This window comes from Schistocerca cancellata, chromosome 8 (genome assembly GCF_023864275.1).
Source record: "Schistocerca cancellata isolate TAMUIC-IGC-003103 chromosome 8, iqSchCanc2.1, whole genome shotgun sequence".
Lineage (NCBI taxonomy): Eukaryota > Metazoa > Arthropoda > Insecta > Orthoptera > Acrididae > Schistocerca > Schistocerca cancellata.
This window is the reverse complement of record NC_064633.1, coordinates 487,723,018-487,748,283: the sequence shown is the minus strand read 5'-3', so window position 1 is coordinate 487,748,283 and position 25,266 is coordinate 487,723,018. Positions and strand designations below refer to the sequence as shown.

The 25,266-nt window shown below is 44.8% G+C and overlaps 1 protein-coding gene across 1 annotated transcript in view; it reads right to left on the bottom strand.

Moving 5' to 3' along the window:
• LOC126095752 (transcription factor SOX-5-like) overlaps positions 1-25,266 on the bottom strand; it is a 265,063-nt gene that overhangs the window by 200,126 nt on the left and 39,671 nt on the right. The window contains exon 2 of the mRNA XM_049910525.1: positions 10,116-10,359. Coding sequence (XP_049766482.1) covers positions 10,116-10,359 — 244 coding nt within the window. The remainder of the gene's footprint in view (positions 1-10,115; positions 10,360-25,266) is intronic.

Below are 25,266 nucleotides of genomic sequence, written 5' to 3'. Positions count from 1 at the left end.
GTCCAGGTAACCCTGAAATGGTTCCTTTATCTGAGAAATGAGGAAGAAATCTGCGGGTGTCATGACAGGATAATACGGGGTCGAGGTAAAAGTCGATCGTCGAAAGGAGCAGCACGTGTGACAGGGTTGTGTGCGCAATGAGAGGGGCGCCGTTGTGGAGCGACCCCCCCCCCCCCCCCCCCACATCTCCTTGGACAACTTCCCTTCACACGTCGTCCGCTCCTTTGAAAGTTGGAAACTTACGAATATGATCTGTTATCACCACATCAAGGCAGTCTCAGCATCAAATTCTCCGGTTATATCTGGGTCTACACCTTTTTTGGCGGTGTGAATCGACATGTTTCCACTACTTGGATTGCTCCTTTGTCTCTGAGTCCATAGTGATGCATCCGGTAGTCTCCATAATGATTAAGCAGCTGATGTAGTTACCTGTACTGACTTGATACAGGTAAAACATTTCCACTGCTGCCTGGTTCGGCGGGCCTTTTGAATTTTTGTATGCAAGCGCGGAATCCAGCGAGAAGCTATCTTTATCATATTCAAAATGTCGTTCAAAGTGTTGCCCACGACTGGTATTCACTTTTATCCGTTATCGCCTCACTTATGATATGCGGGCTGTTCCTCTTCTGTGTACCACACTCATTTTCGTGTGCTTTTCCGGCTCTACATGTGGACTCACGAAACGTGTCAGATTTGTTGTTTACAGCAGGTACGATGTGCCTGTGAATGTGCGCCTGTAACTTGTTGAGATGTTAACCTTTCAGGCCGGAGGTCTATTCACGTGGGCAGCCCTTCACGTAAGGATACGAAAAGTATCCTATGTTAACCGTAGCCTGTAATTTCTAGAATTCTTAGCCATTTTCGAGACACATTATTTTTTTCCTAATTTATTCTCTGAAAGTCAGCTGGAAAATTTTTAAACTGATATTCAGGGTGTTTAAAAAAATGTCACATGTCCCTACAGGAGAAAGTACTGATCAAAACTAAGACTGTTCCTGAACATCTGTCCAATACCTGTTGAGATATGTGCCACTCTGTCCTCTTATTCCCATCTGTCCTTTGTATAGAAGAAGGCACTACAGGTAGTGCTGCAAGCGATTACCACCTACCCTGACATGTCATTCACACCTTCTTCGTAGATAATAAAGCTCTCCTTCAAAAATACTTGGTTCCATTCAGAGTCGTCACATACATTTATCACACGCTCCTGTAATGTCTGCAATTTGTCGGTTATAGGGCATAAGTGTCCCCATAGCCAGAAAACCAATGGATTTAGGTCTAGTCAACGGGGAGACCATGTTACCCGACCTCCTCGACCAATCTATCGCCCATGAAATGTTGCTGTGAGGTACTATCACACGATCCGTAGAAAAAGGGGTGGTGCCCCGTAGTGCATAAAAAACACAGTCTTTTTTTCTGCAAGGATAAACTTCTCCAATAGTGCTGGTAATAAATATCGGTGACTCACAGGACCTGACATGTTAACCTCTTCGGTAAAGCGTATTTCCCTATGTCTTTCACCGACAATTCCTGCTCATAAATTGATACTGAAGCGATACCGATGCCTATCCTCCGTGATTACTCGAGGATTTACTTCTGACCAAACGTTCTTACTGTGGTAATTCACTGTGCCATCTCTTGTGAATCCTGTCTCATTTTCAAATAAAATGCAGGCAGTAAAATGCGGGATCGTCAGAACACCATATTCAACAGGTATTTGTTTCGTGGCATACATTGGGTTTGTGATTAGGTTCGTAGCGTTTTTGTTTTACATGTTGGTATGGGTTGCTATGGGCTTATTTATCGATTGTCAATTTTTATTTGTAGTTCACGCTTGCTATTTTCATTTACATATTGTCATTTTGAGATAGTGACTCGAGCTGAGGACACTAAAAAATGGAGTGCCAAATGGCGAGATTGGAACATATCCGACGTATTCTTCTGAGTTCAGCATACGGGTGACAGCAGCGGAGGCAGACAGAAACGTTTGTGTAGTGTATGGAGATAATGTTATTGCACAAAGCACGGCAGGAAAATGGTTTTTTCGTTTTAAGGATCGTTTTGACGTTAGTGACTCTCCACGTTCTGGAAGATCTTAGGAGTTTGATGAAGATCGTTTAAACATATTAATCCATGATGATCCAGGTCAGTGTGCTCGAGAACTGGTTACTGTGAAGAACTGTGATCATTTCACTATTGTGCGCTATCTACATGCAATGGGGTGGGTTCAAAAATTGGGTGTGTGGGTACCGCATGCTGTACGCCAAGACAGCAAAAATCAGCGGGTGGCCATATGTGCATCTCTGCTTGCTCGTCATCAATTGATTCGTGAACAATACCGACCATTCCTGTCCTGTATCGTTATTGGCGACGAGAAATTGTGGCTTTATGCTAACATAAGGAAAAGAAAGGAATGGTTAAGCCCAAAAAATCAGCAACGCTACACGCAAAGACCTGAGCGCATCCACAAAAGATATTGTTATGCATCCGGTGGAACAGCGACGGTATGGTGTACTACGAATTGCTACCCCGAGTTTTAACCACCGCCGGCCGAAGTGGCCGTGCGGTTCTGGGCGCTGCAGTCTGGAACCGCGAGACCGCTACGGTCGCAGGTTCGAATCCTGCCTCGGGCATGGATGTGTGTGATGTCCTTAGGTTAGTTAGGTTTAACTAGTTCTAAGTTCTAGGGGACTAATGACCTCAGAAGTTGAGTCCCATAGTGCTCAGAGCCATTTGAACCATTTTTTTAACCACCACCGCTGACATTTATTGTAAAGAACCGAGACGTCTTGCAGACTCAATCCAAGAACAACGACTAGAAAGACTGCGTGAGCTGATGGTACTCCACGATAACGTCCGCCCGCTTTTTGTTAGATAGACAAAAAGATTGTACAGGAGTTGGGTAGGGAAATCATTCTGAACTCACCTTATTCACCTGAAATTGCGTCCTCAGATTTTCACCTTTTGTGGTCTCTATCGAAAAATCTTCAAGGAACTTCCTTTCCGGGTGAAATTGCTCTCCGAACATGGCTCTAGGGGTTCTTCGTGTCAACAACATGTGATTTCTGCAGTCGCGGAATCGAAAAGTTACCCCAGCTTTGGCAGGCTGTTATAAACAGTAAAGGAGATATATTATTGATGACCAAAATCTCTGTTATGTGTATCTGTTGTGTTTATTAAACTTATGGAAAAGCGCTTCGAACTCATGCATCAACACAATAATTACAGGAACTTTTCTTCAAGTTTTGACGAATACTTCTCCTGTAGGAATATGTGAGACGTTTAACTCGCTTTACTTGTAAATAAAAGCGCTTCTACCAAAATGCACCCCTCGGACGCGCGGTGTAATGTGTCTGGACGTGGCATTCGTCCGCAGTTGTCAGGACGTGGACTCGATTGGAGATAGGCGGGCTTTTATCACGGCGTGTCCGGCGCCCGGCGGGGTCCTCGACCGGCGGGCGGGCGTGGTAAGGCGATCTGGCGGGCTTTTTGTGGGCGGCTGTATCGGTCGGCGGCCACAATGGGCGGCGTTGTACAGCGCAGCGCCTCCCTCTTCTTGTAGCGGGGCCGTAGCGGCTGAATGCGGCAAGGCGAGGCGCGGTCCAGCCAGCGCTTCTTTCTCTCGTCCCTCGGCGCGGCAGCGAACAAGCGGCGCTATTCTTCGGCGCGCCGTGACGGATGCCGGCCGCCGGACGCCCGGCCGCCTGCGCTGCGTCTGTCGATCGCGCCCCGCGAATCTGCCCGGATCCATTTCCTCCGCCTGCGCACTGTTCTCCGCGCTACATTCCTGTCCGGCCAGGGCGCCTCTTTTTATCCCGACAAGCAGACAGTCTGCTCTTCACTCACGCACGCTACAAGAGCTCTTCCAACCGTATCTGCTAGCTGGACACTTGTTGGGTGGCTTAGATACAGCATTATCACGTCCATCGTACAAACACTCCGTATATTGCTCCTGAAATGTGTTTATATTTATAAGCACACCGGAGAAGAAGTTAGTCACCCTTAACGAATGTTACTGAGAAATAACTCGTTCGCGGCTTATATAGCTACCACTAGCCGCTCTCTTCTCTCTCCTCCCCCCCTCCCCCCTCAAATTCCTTGCCCGCATCTCGTGGTCGTGCGGTAGCGTTCTCGCTTCCCACGCCCGGGTTCCCGGGTTCGATTCCCGGCGGGGTCAGGGATTTTCTCTGCCTCGTGATGGCTGGGTGTTGTGTGCTGTCCTTAGGTTAGTTAGGTTTAAGTAGTTCTAAGTTCTAGGGGACTGATGACCATAGATGTTAAGTCCCATAGTGCTCAGAGCCTCAAATTCCTTAAAGAATCGAAGGCCAATGTATAAAACAGCTTCAAACGACTATTTACTTTACAAATGAGTTAATATGGTAAACTTTTGACGTTAAGCATGCGTAAAGCTTGTTGGGGGTCGCTAAGTATTTTCAGTAATTTGCGTGCCTGGAGTCAATGCTGCTTCAATACGCACACAGGGTAATTCTTATTAACATTTAAAAATACGCGAAGCGACTTAGATGACGCCGAGACATGTAATTTAATGTAAGACAAATGGGGCCCTAAACATCAGGGAATACCCAAAAAGTGGATGACAAATGTTGAACATGTGACGTTACCCGATGACGCACCTCGCCGCAGGTGTAGCGATTGGACCTGTCGATCCTGTCATCGCCTGTGGGGGGCACTGTTACACATCAGACCGGTAGGCTGTTTTCGAATACCTTTTGTAAATACGATCTGTTGTAAAACATAGAAGTTACAAAATTGTTTTCCTCGCTGTCACCATGAAAAAGCTGTTCTTATTTTGTGTTTCTTTCCTTTTGTTCCTTCTTTCTTTCGTTACAGACGTTATTTACTAAATAAAACGAAGGTCGTTTACAGGTTGCGACGCAATTCGAAAGCTATACTTATTTACTTGTGGCGCAGTACGGTACGTTTTTGGTGTACTGTACTCTGACATTAACCAGCAGGGACCGCGAGACCTGTGAATGAAATAACGGATCTTACCTCAGTGTGAATACATAACTGTCAAACGCAATGCAAAGAAACACTGGCTGCCAGACGCAAGACCCAAACCCTGACCCCCACGCTCTGAAGTCGCGCACGTGGGTCCGGAGTCACACCGCCGTGAATACTTGTCTTGGGTTGGGATGATTAGATGCGAGAGATAGGCTCCACTGCTGCACATGTGGCGAGGTAGGTCATCTGATAGCGCCACATGTTAAACATTTGTCATCCACTTAAGGATGCTTCGCGAAATTTGCGGCCCCACGTGTCTTGCATTAAATTAGTCACCTCAGTGTCATCTGCATGGCTTAAAGTGCCCTTTATATATTCCAAACTTTAATACTTGGCTTATTGTGTTAAACCTTTAACGTAAGATTACACTACTTAATTAGATTAAGACATCTTAAATTTTTAAATGCGGTCAGTAATTATATGAAGTGCAGAAAATCAAATTTTCGTTACCCCTGGCAGCCGTTAGATAAGCAACCTGCAACTGGGACCAGCTGGCCGTTTTAGCCGTTTTATAGTACAGATAGTATGCAACCAGCCTTTTTCATAAATTTGATACTGTTTATTGTTCAATTAACTAGTTTTTGAGCCACTGCAGCCACAACATCAGATGCAGGTATTAAACTACATTATTTTCTGGACCATGACATTTGGGTCGTGGTGCCGACGGAGATAACAGAAAATAACACATAAGTTAACTCAACATTTTATCCATGACACATTCATTTCGATAATTTACATTTTAGCCAGCTTAAACACATACACACTTACACACACAGTGTTGAAGTCCAAGTGGTTTCAAAGTGAATAAATGCTAAATATTAACTACAAACAGCATGAAGATGGCAGATATCACACTTTGCCACTCGCTATCTTCCCGCCAGCAGCAGGACCCTAGCGTCTAGCTGCACAGCGTCCAGAAAATAGTGTGGTAGTAACACTTGCTTCTGATGGTTAGCTGCAGTTGCTCGAAGACTAGTTGAAGGCGCAATAAATCGTAACAATTTCTAAAAGCGACTCCTTCAATATTGTACCTACATAACTGCCACTTTAAATCAAAGTTGTACTTGGTCATTCAAAATGGATATAATGGACTCAGTTGGCGGTACGTGGCCAATCAAGTGCAAAGATATATCCAGACTGAACATCGTAGGACACTAGAGGAAAGGGTTGACGTAAACATACTCCTACTGGTTAACCTTTTGCTGCTATTCCTGAAGCAAAGCACTCCAGCATCTCATGGGAGGACGCTCAAGACATTCGTCGTGAGCTTATTTACACTAATACCTGCATACCAACAACTCCCTAGAGCGTGCAGCACTACCTCCAGCTTTGATAATGTCTTCATTTCTACGTAGAAGTGAGTACACAAGTTTCTTTAAGTATGCTACATCCAACTGAAGTCATTTATTTACGACTAGATTCAATAGAGTTATCAAATTGCGCGTATGTCGACTGGTAAGTTTATTTTATGTTCCAAACGGTTTCAGATACTGGCTATGGGACTAATACGGGGTGATTTAGCGGCCAGTCGAGGTACGATGCTCTGAAAGTCCACGTCGATGATGTTTCGTTGAAATCTGCAGCAATTTGCGGAAGGGTTGCACTTCCGTCACGTTGGGCGATTCTCTTGAGTCGTCGTTGGTGCCGTTCTTGCAGGATCTTTTTCCGGCCGCAGCGATGTCGGAGATGTGATGTTTTACCGGATTCCTGATATTCACGGTACACTCGTGAAATGGCCGTACGGGAAAATCCGCACTTCATCGCTATCTCGGAGATGCTGTGTCTCATCGCTCGTGCGCCAGCTACAACACCACGTTCAGCTCACTTAAATCTTGATAACCTGGCATTGTAGCAGCAGTAACCGATCTAACAACTGCACCAGACACTTGTCTTATATCGGCGTTGCCGATCGCAGCGCCGTATTCTGTCTGTTTATATATCTCTGTGATTGAATCCGCATGTCTGTATCAGTTTATCTAGCGCTTCAGTATAAAACTGCACGTCTTCAGCAAGCCAAACAATATGGACACTGGACAGTAGCTGACTGGAGGTTTGTCGTTTGGTCCGACGAGTCATATTTTGCCTCTTTCCAGTGGTACAAGGCGTCGAGTACTCCGATAGTTGCATAAAGCATTTAAGCCTCAGTTTACAGAGGGTGTAGTTCGGGCTGGAGATGGTTCGGTGACTTCTTTTTTTGGGGGAGAGAGGGGAAGGCGGGATGTATGATAGGTAAGTGTTTGTTCCCCAACTTGTAGATCTTCATGACGAGTATGGTATGAACTATCCCGTCTTTCAAGACGACAACTGTCGTGTCCGCGGAGCTGCACGCGTACATTCCAGTTCTGACAGAGAGTCAGGCAGCCTATCGACGTGTACGGATATGGAGACAACCTCACGAGTCCATGGACCCTGCATGTCAGAAGAAGGCTCTGTAATGGTGTGGGGCGTGTTCAGTTGGAGTGATATGGGACCTCTGATACGTCTAGATACAATTCTGACAGGTGACACTTACGTAAGCATCCTGCCTTATCACCTGCATCCATTCATGTCCATTGTGCATTATGACGGACATGGACAATTCCAGCACCATACACGTTCAAAATTGCTACAGAATGGCTCCAGGAACACTCTTCTGAGTTTAAACACTTCCGCTGGCCACCAGACTCCCCAGACATGAACGTTATTGAGCATATCTGGGATGCCTTGCAACGTTCTGTTCAGAAGAGATCTCCACCCTCTCGTAGTCTTACTGATTTATGGACAGCCTTCCAGGATTGATGGTGTCAATTCCCTCGAGTACTACCTCAGGCATTAGTCGAGTCCATGGCACGTCGTGTTGCTGCATTTCTGCGTGCTCGCGGGGGCTCTACACAATGTTAGACAGGTGTACCAGTTTCTTTGGTTCTTCAGTGTATGCACCGCTGTGAACAGTGGCCCTTTGCAACGTACCCGACTTCAAATGTCTATTACAAGCAATTCCATTCACAATGTTTGTTCGGAAACTTATTGAAATGGACATGAATTCACTGACGGCAGCAATTTGAGCTGCTTTAGAAACTGATTATCATTGACGAGGTGTGACATTGCCTCCAGGCCCTGTCAGCTATGACGTTTTTACGGCTACTATTATTGCGAAATGTTACATGGCTGCGGGTTGTACAGCATTCCTTGTAGACACGATGGATAGTCTGCACTGATACACCAACAAATAGGGCAACAAATCTATTCTGTGGTCCTCGGTACGCCCAAACACAATAAATCCTTAGAAACGAGCTATTGAGTATTTTATTTATGTAAAAATCGAGGCCGTGAACTGTGTTGAATCTATCCTTAATGTATGTAAAACCGCAACTATAGGATTCCAGAAAAATGCACTGAAAATGGCTTTCACATTAAAGTGAAACTCGTCTAGAAAATTGAAAAATAATTCAGGAACTTTCCGATGTGTTGGGAAACGTTGCCAGTCGAACGTACGGACTATTGGCAGACAAGAATTTCTCTTCTTCTTTTTTCTCGAACGGTTGATGTTGCCTCCTTTGAGTTTCTGCACGACTGTAACTTTACGTGTATTACAGATGATGGACCACAATGTGATTCGTTTACATACGATTTAGTTTTTGTTCTTCTGATTTGTTTGTGAACTGCAGTATAATACCGACAAGGTCGTTAACACTGGTCTCGTGAAAAATAGTACAGAAGTTTTTGATTCCTTTCACCTTTATCCATTACGACACACATAAATAAATCAGCCTTTGTAATTACTGCAGAAAATGCCCACACCAGAAAATCTGACTTTATTTTTCTTTTCATTACCGATCGCCGCCGTTAAGTGTCAGCATATGACTACCATACAGGGATGCTCTCACCGTTTTGAGGCATTTGTGGATTTAAAAAAAAAAAAAAAAACCGAACGAAATCGATTAGCCCGTATCTGCGCAGACGGTTCTAATACTGAGCATCTGTAACATGAATTAAGAAATTCAGCAGTGGTTCCATCCACTTATATGTGTCTGTTTTCTGCATGTCCTTATGAAGTACCATGTATTTATAGTAGTCTTCGAGTAGACCGGTTGGTACTTTGGTCATGAAGGACATAACAAAAGAGTTTACCATTCTTGCCGCATACTGGCTAGCATTCAGCTTCCCTTCAGTACTTATTAAATCACTCGTGTTGTCACATTAAACAGCGCCCCACAACGTGGCGGAGGAAGTGCAGTTCGACAGCTGAGGCCTATCAGAAACACACATCTCACGTAACTTACAGCTACAAGCAGGACAACGTCGCTTACAACGATATTCAAAATGTAAACAGGGGTCATGTGGAAATTACGTTTTACTCTCCTGGAATCTGTTCGTCGGTGTTTCCTAAAAATAAGATTTTCTTCTCCATATTTGACGTCTTTGGAAGAGTAGTGAAGCCTTGGGCACTACTTGAAGCTGCTTTCCCCACTCCCCCTCCTTTTTATTGTTCGATTAGCTAGCCATTTCTACAATCCTCACAAACAAAGTTTTCAACGAGATTTTTCCTTCCTCATTTGTCTCTTCCGATATAAATTTAACTGCACGGCATATAAACACACGTGCCCGATTGTGAAGATCTTTCCATGCGTCTATCGTGCGTAAGGACTGCGGTGCCATGCCGTGTTGCGAAGAGACAGCCAGGAGAACACAGGTTGGCAGTCGACAGGCAAGTGAAGTGGTGACCCCTTTGAAACGACAGGGTGGATTCGCCCAGCACTCGCAGAAAAATTCCTTTCCTCGCATGTGCCAGCTTTCTTTGCATCAGCTCTACTGGAATGAGAAATAGCGGCCACAGTGTCGAGAGTTGACAACAAATGGGAAATCGGTGCCCAGAAGCAATGTCCTTCCATAACACACCCAAACGTCGTTGTAGAGTAGAAATTGATACAGCGGCCAGCCAGCAACAGGTGGTCCTCCGGACATGATGGTAAATTTACTCATCTTTTCTAAATGCTAGAGAAGCTGAAGTTTACTCTGCTAGCGACTGATATGCGAGCATCGAGTTGTGTGACATTCGAATTTTATCGCTGTACGTGGTGTTATGTAGAATAGGCGGTGACCGGACTTACCTTGTGCTGCTCCTCTTGTTGTTGCTGTTGTTGTTGTTGCTGCTGCTGCTGGTGCTGGTGGTGCTGCTGGGAGAGCAGCTGCTGGCGCACCATCTGCAGCTGCATGATCATCTCGGAGAGACGGCGCTCCTTCTCGAGAAACGTCTCGCCGGCCAGCGCCTGCGTCAGCGCCGCCGCGCCCTCCAGCACCCCTACTGGCAGACAGCCGCCCCCGCCGCCGCTGCAGTCGCCCGACAGCTCGTTGCTGCAACGACACACATACATTGCTGTCACACGTCTCTGTACGTCTGGAGCCAACACAGTAGTTACCTGTATCACTAAACGGGCAACCCGGTTCATGCTTCTTGGTATAAGCGGTAGTCAAATGAAAACGAAACAGATGGAAAAGTAGTAAGTAAACTGTTTATTATTTCAAAATGCTGTAGACATGTTGCCAAGGCTGCTTCGACTACGCAGCGGAAGTTTCGCTGGAAAGCCCTTACTCATCCTCCATACAGTCCCGATCTTTCCCCATGAAAGACATCCGTGGCCTCGAATTTTCATCGGACGAAGAGGTGCACGCCTGGTGCGATCATGGCTCCACAGAAATCTGCAAACATTTTTCCATGAGCGCATTGACCGCCTTGTCTCTCAGCGCGATTAATAGTTATGGCGATTACTTTTGAAATAATAAACAGTTTACTTACCTTTTTTCCATTTGTCTCGTTTACATTTCACTGTCCCTAATACAATCCCAGTTGCATGTTGCCTGTGTAAAGGCTTCCAGGACCAACAAAAATGTAATTTTCTGTTTTTCACATACAGTATAATTATTGCCCAAGTTTCAAAACTTTAAATGCTGTCATAATCTCATGTAAAATTTTTAAGACAGAAAGATAAGTATTACTGTTAGAAATTGTGAATGTGTCGTGAGGCACTGTAACTCACGACGCGCAAATTACCCAGACTATGTTCATCCATTGTATGAGAAAGCGATCACTTTGCGACTTGCAAAAACTTTACACATAATTTCAAACCTTTTTTAAACTTTTTATCGCTTACACACTTTATGTCAAATATTCAAAACATTAACTCTTCTGTAAAGTTATCAGACGCACGAAACTATTTTATGCACGGAAGTTCGATTCTTGAGAGAATCGAGGGTGGGAGGTTTACAAGTAAGACCCTAATCCACACTGACAGAAATGGAAAATGCTAAAAATATGAACGCTTTGACCAAACAGTTTTACAACATCTTTTGGATATGTTGATTAAAATTTCATTCGTGTGAGAGCTTATTTGCGGTGTTTTCAGTACAAAAAAAAAAAAACACACTACTACAAATGAAAAATGATGTGAGTACCTAATATCTGCTGGAACATTTCAGTATGCATAGAGAGTATGCACGCGCAGATCATCGCTTTCTTTCGGACTTTGAGGTAGGTCTAGTCATTGACGTCAGGAATATGCAAACATCATACCTACTTATCCCACGGACACATAGCAGTAGTGCAATGATTGCAGATAGAGGGGTTACGGTATGGCCTTAGGACAATAGTGTGACAAGAACAGTAGGTACAGGTCCTTACAGAAACACTAAAGCATAAGATCGTTGGATTGTTGGACTGGCGGGCGGATGACAATGCCCGAAATCCCGGCAGAGGTTGCAGGCAAAGTACCACTACGATCCGTCAGGAACAGGTTACTGGGAGCTGGGTTGAAATCCAGAGTGCGTCTTTTACCGCTGACGCCGCGCCACTAGAGACTTGTATGGTGCAATGCCAGAGTCAACTGGGACACTGGGTGACATTCTATGATATTCAGCGATGAGTCTCGCTTCTGTATGGGGCTGTCAGATCGCCGCCAACGTGTGCGTAGACAACCTGCTGAAATGTCATGGGATCAGCGATTCTCGAGACCCGTACCCCTTTGGCTTCAGGAATCATGGTGTGGGGAGCTATTTAATATGACAACACGACTGATTTAGTAATTTATGAAGGGAAGCTGAATGCTAGCCAGAATGCGGCAAGAATGGTAAACTTCTTTGTCACACTCCTCACGACCAAGATACCGAACGGTATATTCAAAGCTATTATAAATACACGATAGTTCAGAAGTACATACAGAAAACAGACCCATATCAGTGGACAGGGCATCTGTAAAATTTCTTAACTAGTGTTTTAGGTGCTCAATATAGGCACCGTTTGTGACGCAGCAACTGTCAATGAGTGTGCCGAATTTATTGAAGTTACTGACACGAATCGCCCAGCAAGGCGCGTTAGCAGCTCAAATGGCTCTGAGCACTATGGGACTTAACATCTGAGGTCATCAGTCCCTTAGAACTTTTTTTTTTTTTTTGTCATCAGTTTACTGACTGGTTTGATGCGGCCCGCCGGTCGTTGTGGCCGAGCGATTCTAGGCGCTTCAGCCCGGAACCGCGCTGCTGCTACGGTCGCAGGTTCGAATCCTGTCTCGGGCATGGATGTGTGTGATGTCCTTAGGTTAGTTAGGTTTAAGTAGTTCTAAGTCTAGGGGACTGATGACCTCAGATGTTAAGTCCCATAGTGCTTAGAGCCATTTGAACCATTTTTTTTGATGCGGCCCGCCACGAATTCCTTTCCTGTGCTAACCTCTTCATCGCAGAGTAGCACTTGCAACCTACGTCCTCAATTATTTGCTTGACGTATTCCAATCTCTGTCTTCCTCTACAGTTTTTGCCCTCTACAGCTCCCTCTAGTACCATGGAAATCATTCCCTCATGTCTTAGCAGATGTCCTATCATCCTGTCCCTTCTCCTTATCAGTATTTTCCACATATTCCTTTCCTCTCCGATTCTGCGTAGAACCTCCTCATTCCTTACCTTATCAGTCCACCTAATTTTCAACATTCGTCTATAGCACCACATCTCAAATGCTTCGATTATCTTCTGTTCCGGTTTTCCCACAGTCCATGTTTCACTACCATACAATGCTGTACTCCAGACGTACGTCCTCAGAAATTTCTTCCTCAAATTAAGGCCGGTATTTGATATTAGTAGACTTCTCTTGGCCAGAAATGCCTTTTTTGCCATAGCGAGTCTGCTTTTGATATCCTCCTTGCTCCGTCCGTCATTGGTTATTTTGCTGCCTTAACTTCATTGACTTCGTGACCATCAATCCTCTTGTTAAGTTTCTCGCTGTTCTCATTTCTACTACTTCTCTTACCTTCGTCTTTCTCCGATTTACTCTCAAACCATACTGTGTACTCATTAGACTGTTCATTCCGTTCAGCAGATCATTTAATTCTTCTTCACTTTCACTCAGGATAGCAATGTCCTCAGCGAATCGTATCATTGATATCCTTTCACCTTGTATTTTAATTCCACTCCTGAACCTTTCTTTTATTTCCATCATTGCTTATCCTCGATGTACAGATTGAAGAGTAGGGGCGAAAGGCTACAGCCTTGTCTTACACCCTTCTTAATACGAGCACTTGGTTCTTGATCGTCCACTCTTATTATTACCTCTTGGTTGTTGTACATATTGTATATGACCCGTCTCTCCCTATAGCTTACCCCTACTTTTTTTCAGAATCTCGAACAGCTTGCACCATTTTATGTTGTCGAACGCTTTTTCCAGGTCGACAAATCCTATGAAAGTGTCTTGATTTTTCTTTAGCCTTGCTTCCATTATTAGCCGTAACGTCAGAATTGCCCCTCTCGTCCCTTTACTTTTCCTAAAGCCAAACTGATCGTCACCTAGCGCATTCTCAATTTTCTTTTCCATTCTTCTGTATATTATTCTTGTAAGCAGCTTTGATGCATGAGCTGTTAAGCTGATTGTGCGATAATTTACGCACTTGTCAGCTCTTGCCGTCTTTGGAATTGTGTGCATGATGCTTTTCCGAAAGTCAGATGGTATATCGCCAGACTCATATATTCTACACACCAACGTGAATAGTCGTTTTGTTGCCACTTCCCCCAGTGATTTTAGAAATTCTGATGGAATGTTATCTATCCCTTCTGCCTTATTTGACCGTAAGTCCTCCTTTTGTTGCCACTTCCCCCAGTGATTTTAGAAATTCTGATGGAATGTTATCTATCCCTTCTGCCTTATTTGACCGTAAGTCCTCCAAAGCTCTTTTAAATTCCGATTCTAATACTGGATCCCCTATCTCTTCTAAATCGACTCCTGTTTCTTCTTCTATCACATCAGACAAATCTTCACCCTCACAGAGGCTTTCAATGTATTCTTTCCACCTATCTGCTCTCTCCTCTGCATTTAACAGTGGAATTCCCGTTGCACTCTTAATGTTACCACCGTTGCTTTTAATGTCACCAAGGGTTGTTTTGACTTTCCTGTATGCTGAGTCTGTCCTTCCGACAATCATATCTTTTTAGATGTCTTCACATTTTTCCTGCAGCCATTTCGTCTTAGCTTCCCTGCACTTCCTATTTATTTCATTCCTCAGCGACTTGTATTTCAGCATTCCTGATTTTCCCGGGACATGTTTGTACTTCCTCCTTTCATTAATCAACTGAAGTATTTCTTCTGTTACCCATGGTTTCTTCGCAGCTACCTTCTTTGTACCTATGTTTTCCTTCCCAACTTCTGTGATGGCCCTTTTTAGAGATGTCCATTTCTCTTCAACTGTACTGCCTACTGCGCTATTCCTTATTGCTGTATCTATAGCGTTAGAGAACTTCAAACGTATCTCGTCATTCCTTAGTACTTCCGTATCCCACTTCTTTGCGTATTGATTCTTCCTGACTAATGTCTTGAACTTCAGCCTACTCTTCATCACTACTATATTGTGATCTGAGTTTATATCTGCTCCTGGGTACGCCTTACAATCCAGTATCTGATTTCGGAATCTCTGTCTGACAATGATGTAATCTAGTTGAAATCTTCCCGTATCTCCCGGCCTTTTCCAAGTATACCTCCTCCTCTTGTGATTCTTGAACAGGGTATTCGCTATTACTAGCTGAAACTTGTCACAGAACTCAATTAGTCTTTCTCCTCTTTCATTCCTTGTCCCAAGCCCATATTCTCCTGTAACCTTTTCTTCTACTCCTTCCCCTACAACTGCATTCCAGTCGCCCATGACTATTAGATTTTCGTCCCCCTTTACATACTGCATTACCCTTTCAATATCCTCGTACACTTTCTCTATCTGTTCATCTTCAGCTTGCGACGTCGGCATGTATACCTGAACTATCGTTATCGGTGGTGGTCTGCTGTCGATTCTGATAAGAACAACCCTGTCACTGAACTGTTCACAGTAACACACCCTCTGCCCTACCTTCCTATTCATAACGAACCCTACGCCTGTTATACCATTTTCTGCTGCTGTTGATATTACCCGATACTCATCTGACCAGAAATCCTTGTTGTCCTTCCACTTCACTTCACTGACCCCTACTATATCTAGATTGAGCCTTTGCATTTCCGTTTTTAGATTTTCTAGTTTTCCTACCACGTTCAAGCTTCTGATATTCCACGCCCCGACTCGTAGAACGTTATCCTTTCGTTGATTATTCAATCTTTTTCTCATGGTAACCTCCCCCTTGGCAGTCCCCTCCCGGAGATCCGAATGGGGGACTGTTCCGGAATCTTTTGCCAATGGAGAGCTCATCATGACACTTCTTCAATTACAGGCCACATGTCCTGTGGATACACGTTACGTGTGTTTAATGCAGTGGTTTCCATTGCCTTCTGCATCCTCATGTCGTTGATCATTGCTGATTCTTACGCCTTTTGGGGCAATTTCCCACCCCTAGGACAAGAGAGTGCCCTGAACCTCTATCCGCTCCTCCGCCCTCTTTGACAAGGCCGTTGGCAGAATGAGGCTGACTTCTTAGGCCGGAAGTCTTCGGCCGCCAATGCTGATTAAACTCTCATTTTGTTCGTTGCATCTGCTCGGGGCGGACGTCGTAAGACGTCCGTTTAAGTTCGTTGTTGATCGATTAGCTCAGTTTTTTTATTACAGAGGGCTGCTAACTCTCTGACCGAACACGCTGAGCTACCGTGCCGGCTGCCCCTAGACCACGGCTTCACATCCTTACAACTTACAACTACTTAAACCCAACTAACCTAAGGACATCACACACATCCATGCCCGATGCAGGATTCGAACCTTCGACCGTAGCGGTCGCGCGGTTCCAGACTGAAGCGCCTAGAACCGCTCGGTCACACCGGCCGGCATATAAGCAGCCTGCTTCGGAAACCGGTTCAAATGGTTCAAATGGCTCTGAGCACTATGGGACTCAACTTCTCAGGTCATTAGTCCCCTAGAACTTAGAACTACTCAAACGTAACTAACCTAAGGACATCACACACATCCATGCCCGAGGTAGGATTCGAACCTGCGACCTTAGTGGTCGCGCGGTTCCAGACTGTAGCGCCTAGAACCGCTCGGCCACTCCGGCGGGCAAACGCAGAGGTATTTGTGAATAAACCTGTACTACTATTTCAAGCATCTGGATTGCAGTACCGTTATCGTTTCGTCAAAACAGATATAGATGCTGTTAAATCGCCCAGGAAATTGTTTCCATGAAGCCAATTAAAAATTTTCTTGTATCCTCTTCTGCTTTTGATGATTTCGCGGTGTACTGTGGGATTACTTACATCGCTTTCCATTCCGTAAACAGACTGTTATGTGCGGAAGAGAGGCAGGTGTGACTACAGTTTCATGACGTCTTTTCTGTGGCGCATTTTTTCTTGGCCAATGTTCCTTTTCTACGCCAGTATGTCAATTACCAATAACATAAACGTAAGTAATAAGTTTATTGAGGAAAATGTGATTATGCAAGTATAGCTTTTCAGTAAATTTAGTCAAAATGAACTGCAGGGGATACGCGTATGTAAGCAATTAAAAAGAGTAATATTAAATTTATGTGGTTGTAAGAAACAGCCGCAGTTGAAAGAAAAGCATTAGTTACAATACTGTAGCTGTCTCTAGAAAGGCAGTGAAAATGGAATGCAAAATAAGCTATACTCGAATCCAAGACTCTGGATTAATCTTTTCAAAAAGCGGGAAACGTTTAAAGTATTTGATAAAAGAAAGACATAGATTACAATTATGTCAACAAGGAAACTGAAAGATAACACAAAACAACGCAGTGGTCCACTAAGAATGACTGAACTGAATCACAAAATTAAAAAGAAGAAATAGTCGTTGGTGGAAAGAATTGCCTGAACACTTGATGGTGTAAACACAGTGTCTAGATTTATTAAGAAGAATAAGAAGGTGAAAATGGAGGCTAGGTGAGTGGTAAAAATTTCCAAGTGAATTATTGTCATAAAGGTCAGGCAAGCAAGATAACGAACGAGGAGATGGTGCTTGGGTCTCACATCAGAAAATTCCTGGTTCAGATTCGTGTGACATTTGCCACAAGGAAATAATGAGAAAGTTATAAGATTAATTCACGTGAGCGTAACACCAAGTTTTATGAAGGTTAAAAGTATGGCTCGACCAGCGCTGCAAACTGTTTATCAAAATAAAAATTTATTGGCATTCTCTATTTCAGCTTTTAAGCTGTCGTCAGCAACAAATCTACTCTGACAAGCTATTTTCTTAAAACTTAGCGTGTGTATGCGCCAACGGACAATTTAGCACAAGTACACTAGGGGACATGTCCGTCAGAAGGACATTTTTACATCGACTGTCTAAAAAAACTGTCAGTCATATAAGAATGTTGACATGTAGCTTGATCTTAATACGTCAGTTTGTTCATAATGCACGCCATGAAGTTGTAGACTGTCAGTACACAAATTGCCTCCCAATACACGTGTTCGCTAATGTACATTACGCATAGGTATGCTAAATTAGAAAAGTGATCAGTGCAGAAATTTATTCAGGCGTATGTATGCTAGTGTCACTTGCCACAGGCTTAAAAGTCAAGACAGGGCTGAAGTGAATGGCAATGAACTTTAATTTTGGGAAAAAGAGTTTGCAGTATCGGTGGAATAACCGTTTTAAATTTAACGAATTCTTATTGGTTCTGTAATCCAGCGTAACGAAAATCATGATATTAAGACCTAAAGTAGATTTTGAAACATCAGTAATGAGCTGTTTAAAAATCGTGAAGCACCAGTTGTTATTAATCAAGTTATATTGAATTATTTCTCAAATTCATTCGGAATGCGAACGCGTTAGACACTATAATCGTCCGAGGCACACAAAAGAAGTTTATATTACGTGAAGCCTGTCACTTTACTGACGATCACATCAAAGGAAGTACTCAGCGTTAGCATAATGTGAACGAGATGCGAACACATCCGGAATGCTACGTTGTCCCGCGACCATAAAACCGGCTACACAGCGCAAAATGCGGGGGTGGCGACAAAAGTGAAAGCTGATGCGCCTTACCTGGGATGAAGCCGCGCGAGGACTACGAAATCAGAGAGACAGTAGGCCGGTGCAGCTGCGGGCATTCCTACGACGCGGTCGACAGATGTGTCTGGCGCGGCGGGCCCGAGTGAGTGGAGGGACACGACACAATGATCCGCCGCACAATGGGTCAGCACAATGGCGTGACGTCAGGTCATCGCGGCCTCACAAAGAGATTCCGGGCGAGATGCGCGGCCTTGGGGGACACGGGACAAGCGCGGGCGGGGGCGGATTACCGGGGGCACAGTGCCCGCCTGCCCCTCAGCTGCCTACAGCCGAGCCACCGCTGCGGCGCAACACCCCGCCACTCGCCTTGTTGTCGTTCAATGCTAGACAAGCAAGGCACACGATAAATGTAACACGTTACCGTTTGTCAGAGATGCTACACCATACAGAACGCACACAAATGTCGTTGTGTTCTTCAGTCCGACGGCTGTCTTAATGCAGCTCTGCACAGTATTCTACCCCGTGAAAGTAGTTTCATGTCTATGTAGCTAATGAACCTGGCACACAACTGAAGTATTCCTTGATGTCACAGGATGTTTCCTATCAACCTATCCCTTATTTTAATAAAGTTAGGCATACAGCACTTTTTTATCCGATTCAGTTAAATACTTCCAGAAAAAACTTCCTAGCAGTCAAATTTGTGGTGAACATATCTCTTTTCCTCTTTCATAACAGCTTTCCTTGCTGTTACCAATCTGCATTTCATATTCGCTCTACTTCTGTCATGTCAATTTTTTGCTGCCAGTACGAACAGCTCGGTTGCTACTTTTAGTAACTCATTCCCTAGTCTAATTCTCTCAGTATTATCTGATTTAATTTCGTTTATTGTCTTACAATTCCTTTACAATTAAGGAAATTGTAATTTTATCGACAAATCTCAAATTTTGAACTCATTCTTTCTGAATTTTAATCCCCAGTGCAGATCGCACTTTGGTTTCCTTTACTAACTGTTCAGTCTACGGATAGAATAACAAAGGGGATAGGCTACAACCCTATCACATTCCCTTCTCAATTACTGCCTTCTTTTCACGTCGTTCGACTCTTGTAAAGGCAGTCTGGTTTCTGTAGTAGTTGTAGGCAACCTTCCGCTCCAGGATTTTATCCGCAATAGCTTCAGAATTTCAGAGTGTGTCAGGAAACATTTAAAATATTGAAACTGAGTTTTGAAATAGATGTAATTAGTTATAGAGAATGATAGTGCTTATTTGTGTTGGATAACGACCGGTGATCAACCACGTTAGACGGCTGTGTGAATAGAAGTGTACGAGCATGAGAGATCGGTGCTTGGAAGATCGATAAGCGCAACCAGCGCTGGTGCCATGTGACCAAGTTGCGGCGTTTACTCGGAGCGAATGGTCGTCTTTTTTCACCGTGGTTTGCCCCGTCATCTGATCGTGCATGGTTACTGTAATGTGCAATTGGAGGAAAAGAACGCAAGAGAACCAGGCAAGTCGTGATTCCGGCAGACGCTTCTATTGGACAGCACTGATGGACCATGACTCCCCCATCTCGAATGTTGCTGGAGCACAGTTACAAGTATGCCATTGCCCGCCATCCTTACAGATCGCCTGCGTTCGCTTTGCCATGGAAGCACGGGATACGCTTAATGCCTTGTCTCCCGTCTGTGTCACCAGCCTCTGCGGCTGTAGAGATCATGGTGAGCCGATTGGCAACAAATCTCTATCTGCTCCTCCTCCCCCTCTCTCTCCTCCTGCGTTTCGCCCAGAACGTGTGATACGGTACAGACTTATGTTAAATGAAAGCTTTAGTTGCTTTGGCGAGCGTATGTTGGAAGACTCTGCCTATTCAGAAATGGTGGTATTCACAACATCGACAGTTAAATCTGGAAATTTAAGTAATGTGCAATTATTGCATTCTAAACTACTAATATTTTTTTCCTTTGCTGATCATTCACTTGACTTGTCTTTTTCTGAATAATTCTAAGATTCTACCTCTTGACGACTCATTATGGCGCGTGCTAGTAGCAGAGACAATCGACGTTTGTACTCGGATACAAAAAATTTGGGATGTGATTCCCAAATACATAACCAAAACACAAAGCAATGTTAAGTTTCTCTAAATTTGACTTCCATCTTTTCAGGGAATGGCAATCATCGTTTCAGAATTAAACAGATTAAGAGTAGTTAATGACAAGAGGAAGACAGGTAAAGAAATAAACTTTGGTAAGTTCCGTCTTCTACTCCCATAATGTGAAAACGTTGTAAACATTCTAAACATTGGAAAGTATAAACTGGTCTCCTGTACTCTTCTGGTGGTGGGGAACCACCAGGCTGCCTTCCATTACTCATGCACATGTCCATTTGCCAAGGAGGCATTTGTTACAGACACTGGAAGATCGGTGTTTTACGACCAGTCGACTTAAAGCAGACAGCGCGGGGCGTTTGCGGGCCAGATCTTAGCCTACTGCTGATATACGACGCTGCCTCTTGCTGGCACACTCTACAACAGCTGTCTGCTGGTACTGCACACCTCCCTCCTCAAGTACTTCGTTTCCACTGGTTGCTCTTAAAGTCAGCTTTCCTCCATAGACCAGCAGGCTCGAGTAAACGGACCTTATGATACATACAATGCACCAGGGCGGAAGTAACTTACGTGTGGGTACGAAAAGGCAGTAAAATAATACCAGCAGCTCAGTAAAGCCTACAGTATAAAAAAAGAGGTAAACACAATTGTGGCTTATTTCATGCTCGGCCCTTTCTAAGTTAAGAGATGCTTCTTGAGAGACGGAGTTTAATGTCTTTGGATTATGCTTTAGGCGAGACAAGAGACTAGTGACTATTTATAAAGCTTCTGAAAACTGATTGGCTGGGGAATAGGCCAACAGTCAGTAGTTTGGTGCAAGGAAGTCTTGGGCTCTTTGCTATTTTAACTTCTAGAAAAAGACACTAGGCAGTATTTTTGTTTTGTGTAGACTTGTGTCCTTCTGGCTGTAGCATTCGTCTTGGTGGTCCACTGACTGGAAGTCAAGACTCCCGACTAAGCTGACGCCAGAACAAGTAAATAACTATGAAGTTACAGTTACATTAATACCATTAGCTGCTGACGGGCGTTGATATACACTCCTGGAAATGGAAAAAAGAACACATTGACACCGGTGTGTCAGACCCACCATACTTGCTCCGGACACTGCGAGAGGGCTGTACAAGCAATGATCACACGCACGGCACAGCGGACACACCAGGAACCGCGGTGTTGGCCGTCGAATGGCGCTAGCTGCGCAGCATTTGTGCACCGCCGCCGTCAGTGTCAGCCAGTTTGCCGTGGCATACGGAGCTCCATCGCAGTCTTTAACACTGGTAGCATGCCGCGACAGCGTGGACGTGAATCGTATGTGCAGTTGACGGACTTTGAGCGAGGGCGTATAGTGGGCATGCGGGAGGCCGGGTGGACGTACCGCCGAATTGCTCAACACGTGGGGCGTGAGGTCTCCACAGTACATCGATGTTGTCGCCAGTGGTCGGCGGAAGGTGCACGTGCCCGTCGACCTGGGACCGGACCGCAGCGACGCACGGATGCACGCCAAGACCGTAGGATCCTACGCAGTGCCGTAGGGGACCGCACCGCCACTTCCCAGCAAATTAGGGACACTGTTGCTCCTGGGGTATCGGCGAGGACCATTCGCAACCGTCTCCATGAAGCTGGGCTACGGTCCCGCACACCGTTAGGCCGTTTTCCGCTCACGCCCCAACATCGTGCAGCCCGCCTCCAGTGGTGTCGCGACAGGCGTGAATGGAGGGACGAATGGAGACGTGTCGTCTTCAGCGATGAGAGTCGCTTCTGCCTTGGTGCCAATGATGGTCGTATGCGTGTTTGGCGCCGTGCAGGTGAGCGCTACAATCAGGACTGCATACGACCGAGGCACACAGGGCCAACACCCGGCATCATGGTGTGGGGAGCGATCTCCTACACTGGCCGTACACCACTGGTGATCGTCGAGGGGACACTGAATAGTGCACGGTACATCCAAACCGTCATCGAACCCATCGTTCTACCATTCCTAGACCGGCAAGGGAACTTGCTGTTCCAACAGGACAATGCACGTCCGCATGTATCCCGTGCCACCCAACGTGCTCTAGAAGGTGTAAGTCAACTACCCTGGCCAGCAAGATCTCCGGATCTGTCCCCCATTGAGCATGTTTGGGACTGGATGAAGCGTCGTCTCACGCGGTCTGCACGTCCAGCACGAACGCTGGTCCAACTGAGGCGCCAGGTGGAAATGGCATGGCAAGCCGTTCCACAGGACTACATCCAGCATCTCTACGATCGTCTCCATGGGAGAATAGCAGCCTGCATTGCTGCGAAAGGTGGATATACACTGTACTAGTGCCGACATTGTGCATGCTCTGTTGCCTGTGTCTATGTGCCTGTGGTTCAGTCAGTGTGATCATGTGATGTATCTGACCCCAGGAATGTGTCAATAAAGTTTCCCCTTCCTGGGACAATGAATTCACGGTGTTCTTATTTCAATTTCCAGGAGTGTACATCGACGGGGACAGTTGAAAATGTGTGCCCCGACCGGGACTCGAAGCCGGGATCTCCTACTTACATGGCAGAAGCTCTATCCATCAGAGCCACCGAGGGCACAGAGGATAGAACGACTGCAGACATTTATCCTTCGCACGCTCCCCGTGAGACCCACATTCTCAACTTATAGTCCACACACTAAATTCGTAGTGCCCCTGCCATTGTACCCATTACTCGTGGCAGACAATCCACCAAGTCCCGTAAGAGTTCAGGCAAATCGTGTGCATCCGCACTGTAGGAGGTCATTAGCCGGTTAGCCTTAACTATATGAAGATGGCATCTGTTCTTTCGGACATGTCTGAAAGAACAGATGGCATCTTCATATAAACGGTTATTCACTTTGGTGTGTAGACTGTACGAATCTGGCGATATACCATCCGTCTTTCGGAAAATAACTTCCACACAATTCCGCAGACTGTTGTTGTTGTTGTGGTCTTCAGTCCTGAGTCTGGTTTGATGCAGCTCTCCATGCTACTCTATCCTGTGCAAGCTTCTTCATCTCCCAGTACCTACTGCAACCTACATCCTTCTGAATCTGCTTAGTATATTCATCTCTTGGTCTCCTCCAACGATTTTTACCCTCCACGCTGCCCTCCAATACTAAACTGGTGATCCCTTGATGCCTCAGAACATGTCCTACCAATCGATCCCTCTTCTGGTCAAGTTGTGCCACAAACTCCTCTTCTCCCCAATCCTATTCAGTACCTCCTCATTAGTTATGTGATCTACGCATCAAATCTTCAGCATTCTTCTGTAGCACCACATTTCGAAAGCTTCTATTCTCTTCTTGTCCAAACTATTTACCGTCCATGTTTCACTTCCATACATGGCTACACTCCATACAAATACTTTCAGAAATGACTTCCTGACACTTAAATATATACTCGATGTTAACAAATTTCTCTTCTTCAGAAACGCTTTCCTTGCCATTGCCAGTCTACATTTTATATCCTCTCTACTTCGACCATCATCAGTTATTTTGCTCCCCAAATAGCAAAACTCCTTTACTACTTTAAGTGTCTCATTTCCTAATCTAGTACCCTCAACATCACCCGACTTAATTCGACTACATTCCATTATCCTCGTTTTGCTTTTGTTTATGTTCATCTTATATCCTCCCTTCAAGACACTGTCCATTCCATTCAACTGCTCTTCCAAGTCCTTTGCTGTCTCTGCAGAATTACAATGTTATCGGCGAACCTCAAAGTTTTTATTTCTTCTCCATGGATTTTAATACCTACTCCAAATTTTTCTTTTGTTTCCTTTACTGCTTGCTCAATATACAGATTGAATAACATCGGGGAGAGGCTACAACCCTGTCTCACTCCCTTCCCAACCACTGCTTCCCTTTCATGTCCCTCGACTCTTATAACTGCCATCTGGTTTCTGTACAAATTGTAAATAGCCTTTCGCTCCCTGTATTTTACCCCTGCCACCTTTAGAATTTAAAAGAGAGTATTCCAGTCAACCTTGTCAAAAGCTTTCTCTAAGTCTACAAATGCTAGAAACGTAGGTTTGCCTTTCCTTAATCTTTCTTCTAAGATAAGTCGTAAGGTCAGTATTGCCTCACGTGTTCCAGTATTTCTACGGAATCCAAACTGATCTTCCCCGAGGTCGGCTTCTACTAGTTTTTCCATTCGTCTGTAAAGAATTCGTGTTAGTATTTTGCAGCTGTGGCTTATTAAACTGATTGTTCGGTAATTCTCACATCTGTCAACACCTGCTTTCTTTGGGATTGGAATTACAGTATTACATTCTTCTTGAAGTCTGAGGGTATTTCGCCTGTTTCATACATCTTGCTCACCAGATGGTAGTTTTGTCAGGACTGGCTCTCCCAAGGCCGTCAGTAGTTCCAATGGAATGTTGTCTACTCCGGGGGCCTTGTTTCGACTCAGGTCTTTCAGTGCTCTGTCAAACTCTCCACGCAGTATCGTATCTCCCATTTCATCTTCATCTACATCCTCTTCAATTTCCATAATATTGTCCTCAAGTACATCGCACTTGTATAGACCCTCTATATACTCCTTCCACCTTTCTGCTTTCCCTTCTTTGCTTAGAACTGGGTTTCCATCTGAGCTCTTGATGTTCATACAAGTGGTTCTCTTATCTCCAAAGGTCTCTTTAATTTTTCTGTAGGCAGTATCTATCTTACCCCTAGTGAGATAAGCCTCTACATCCTTACATTTGTCCTCTAGCCATCCCTGCTTAGCCATTTTGCACTTCCTGTCGATCTCATTTTTGAGACGTTTGT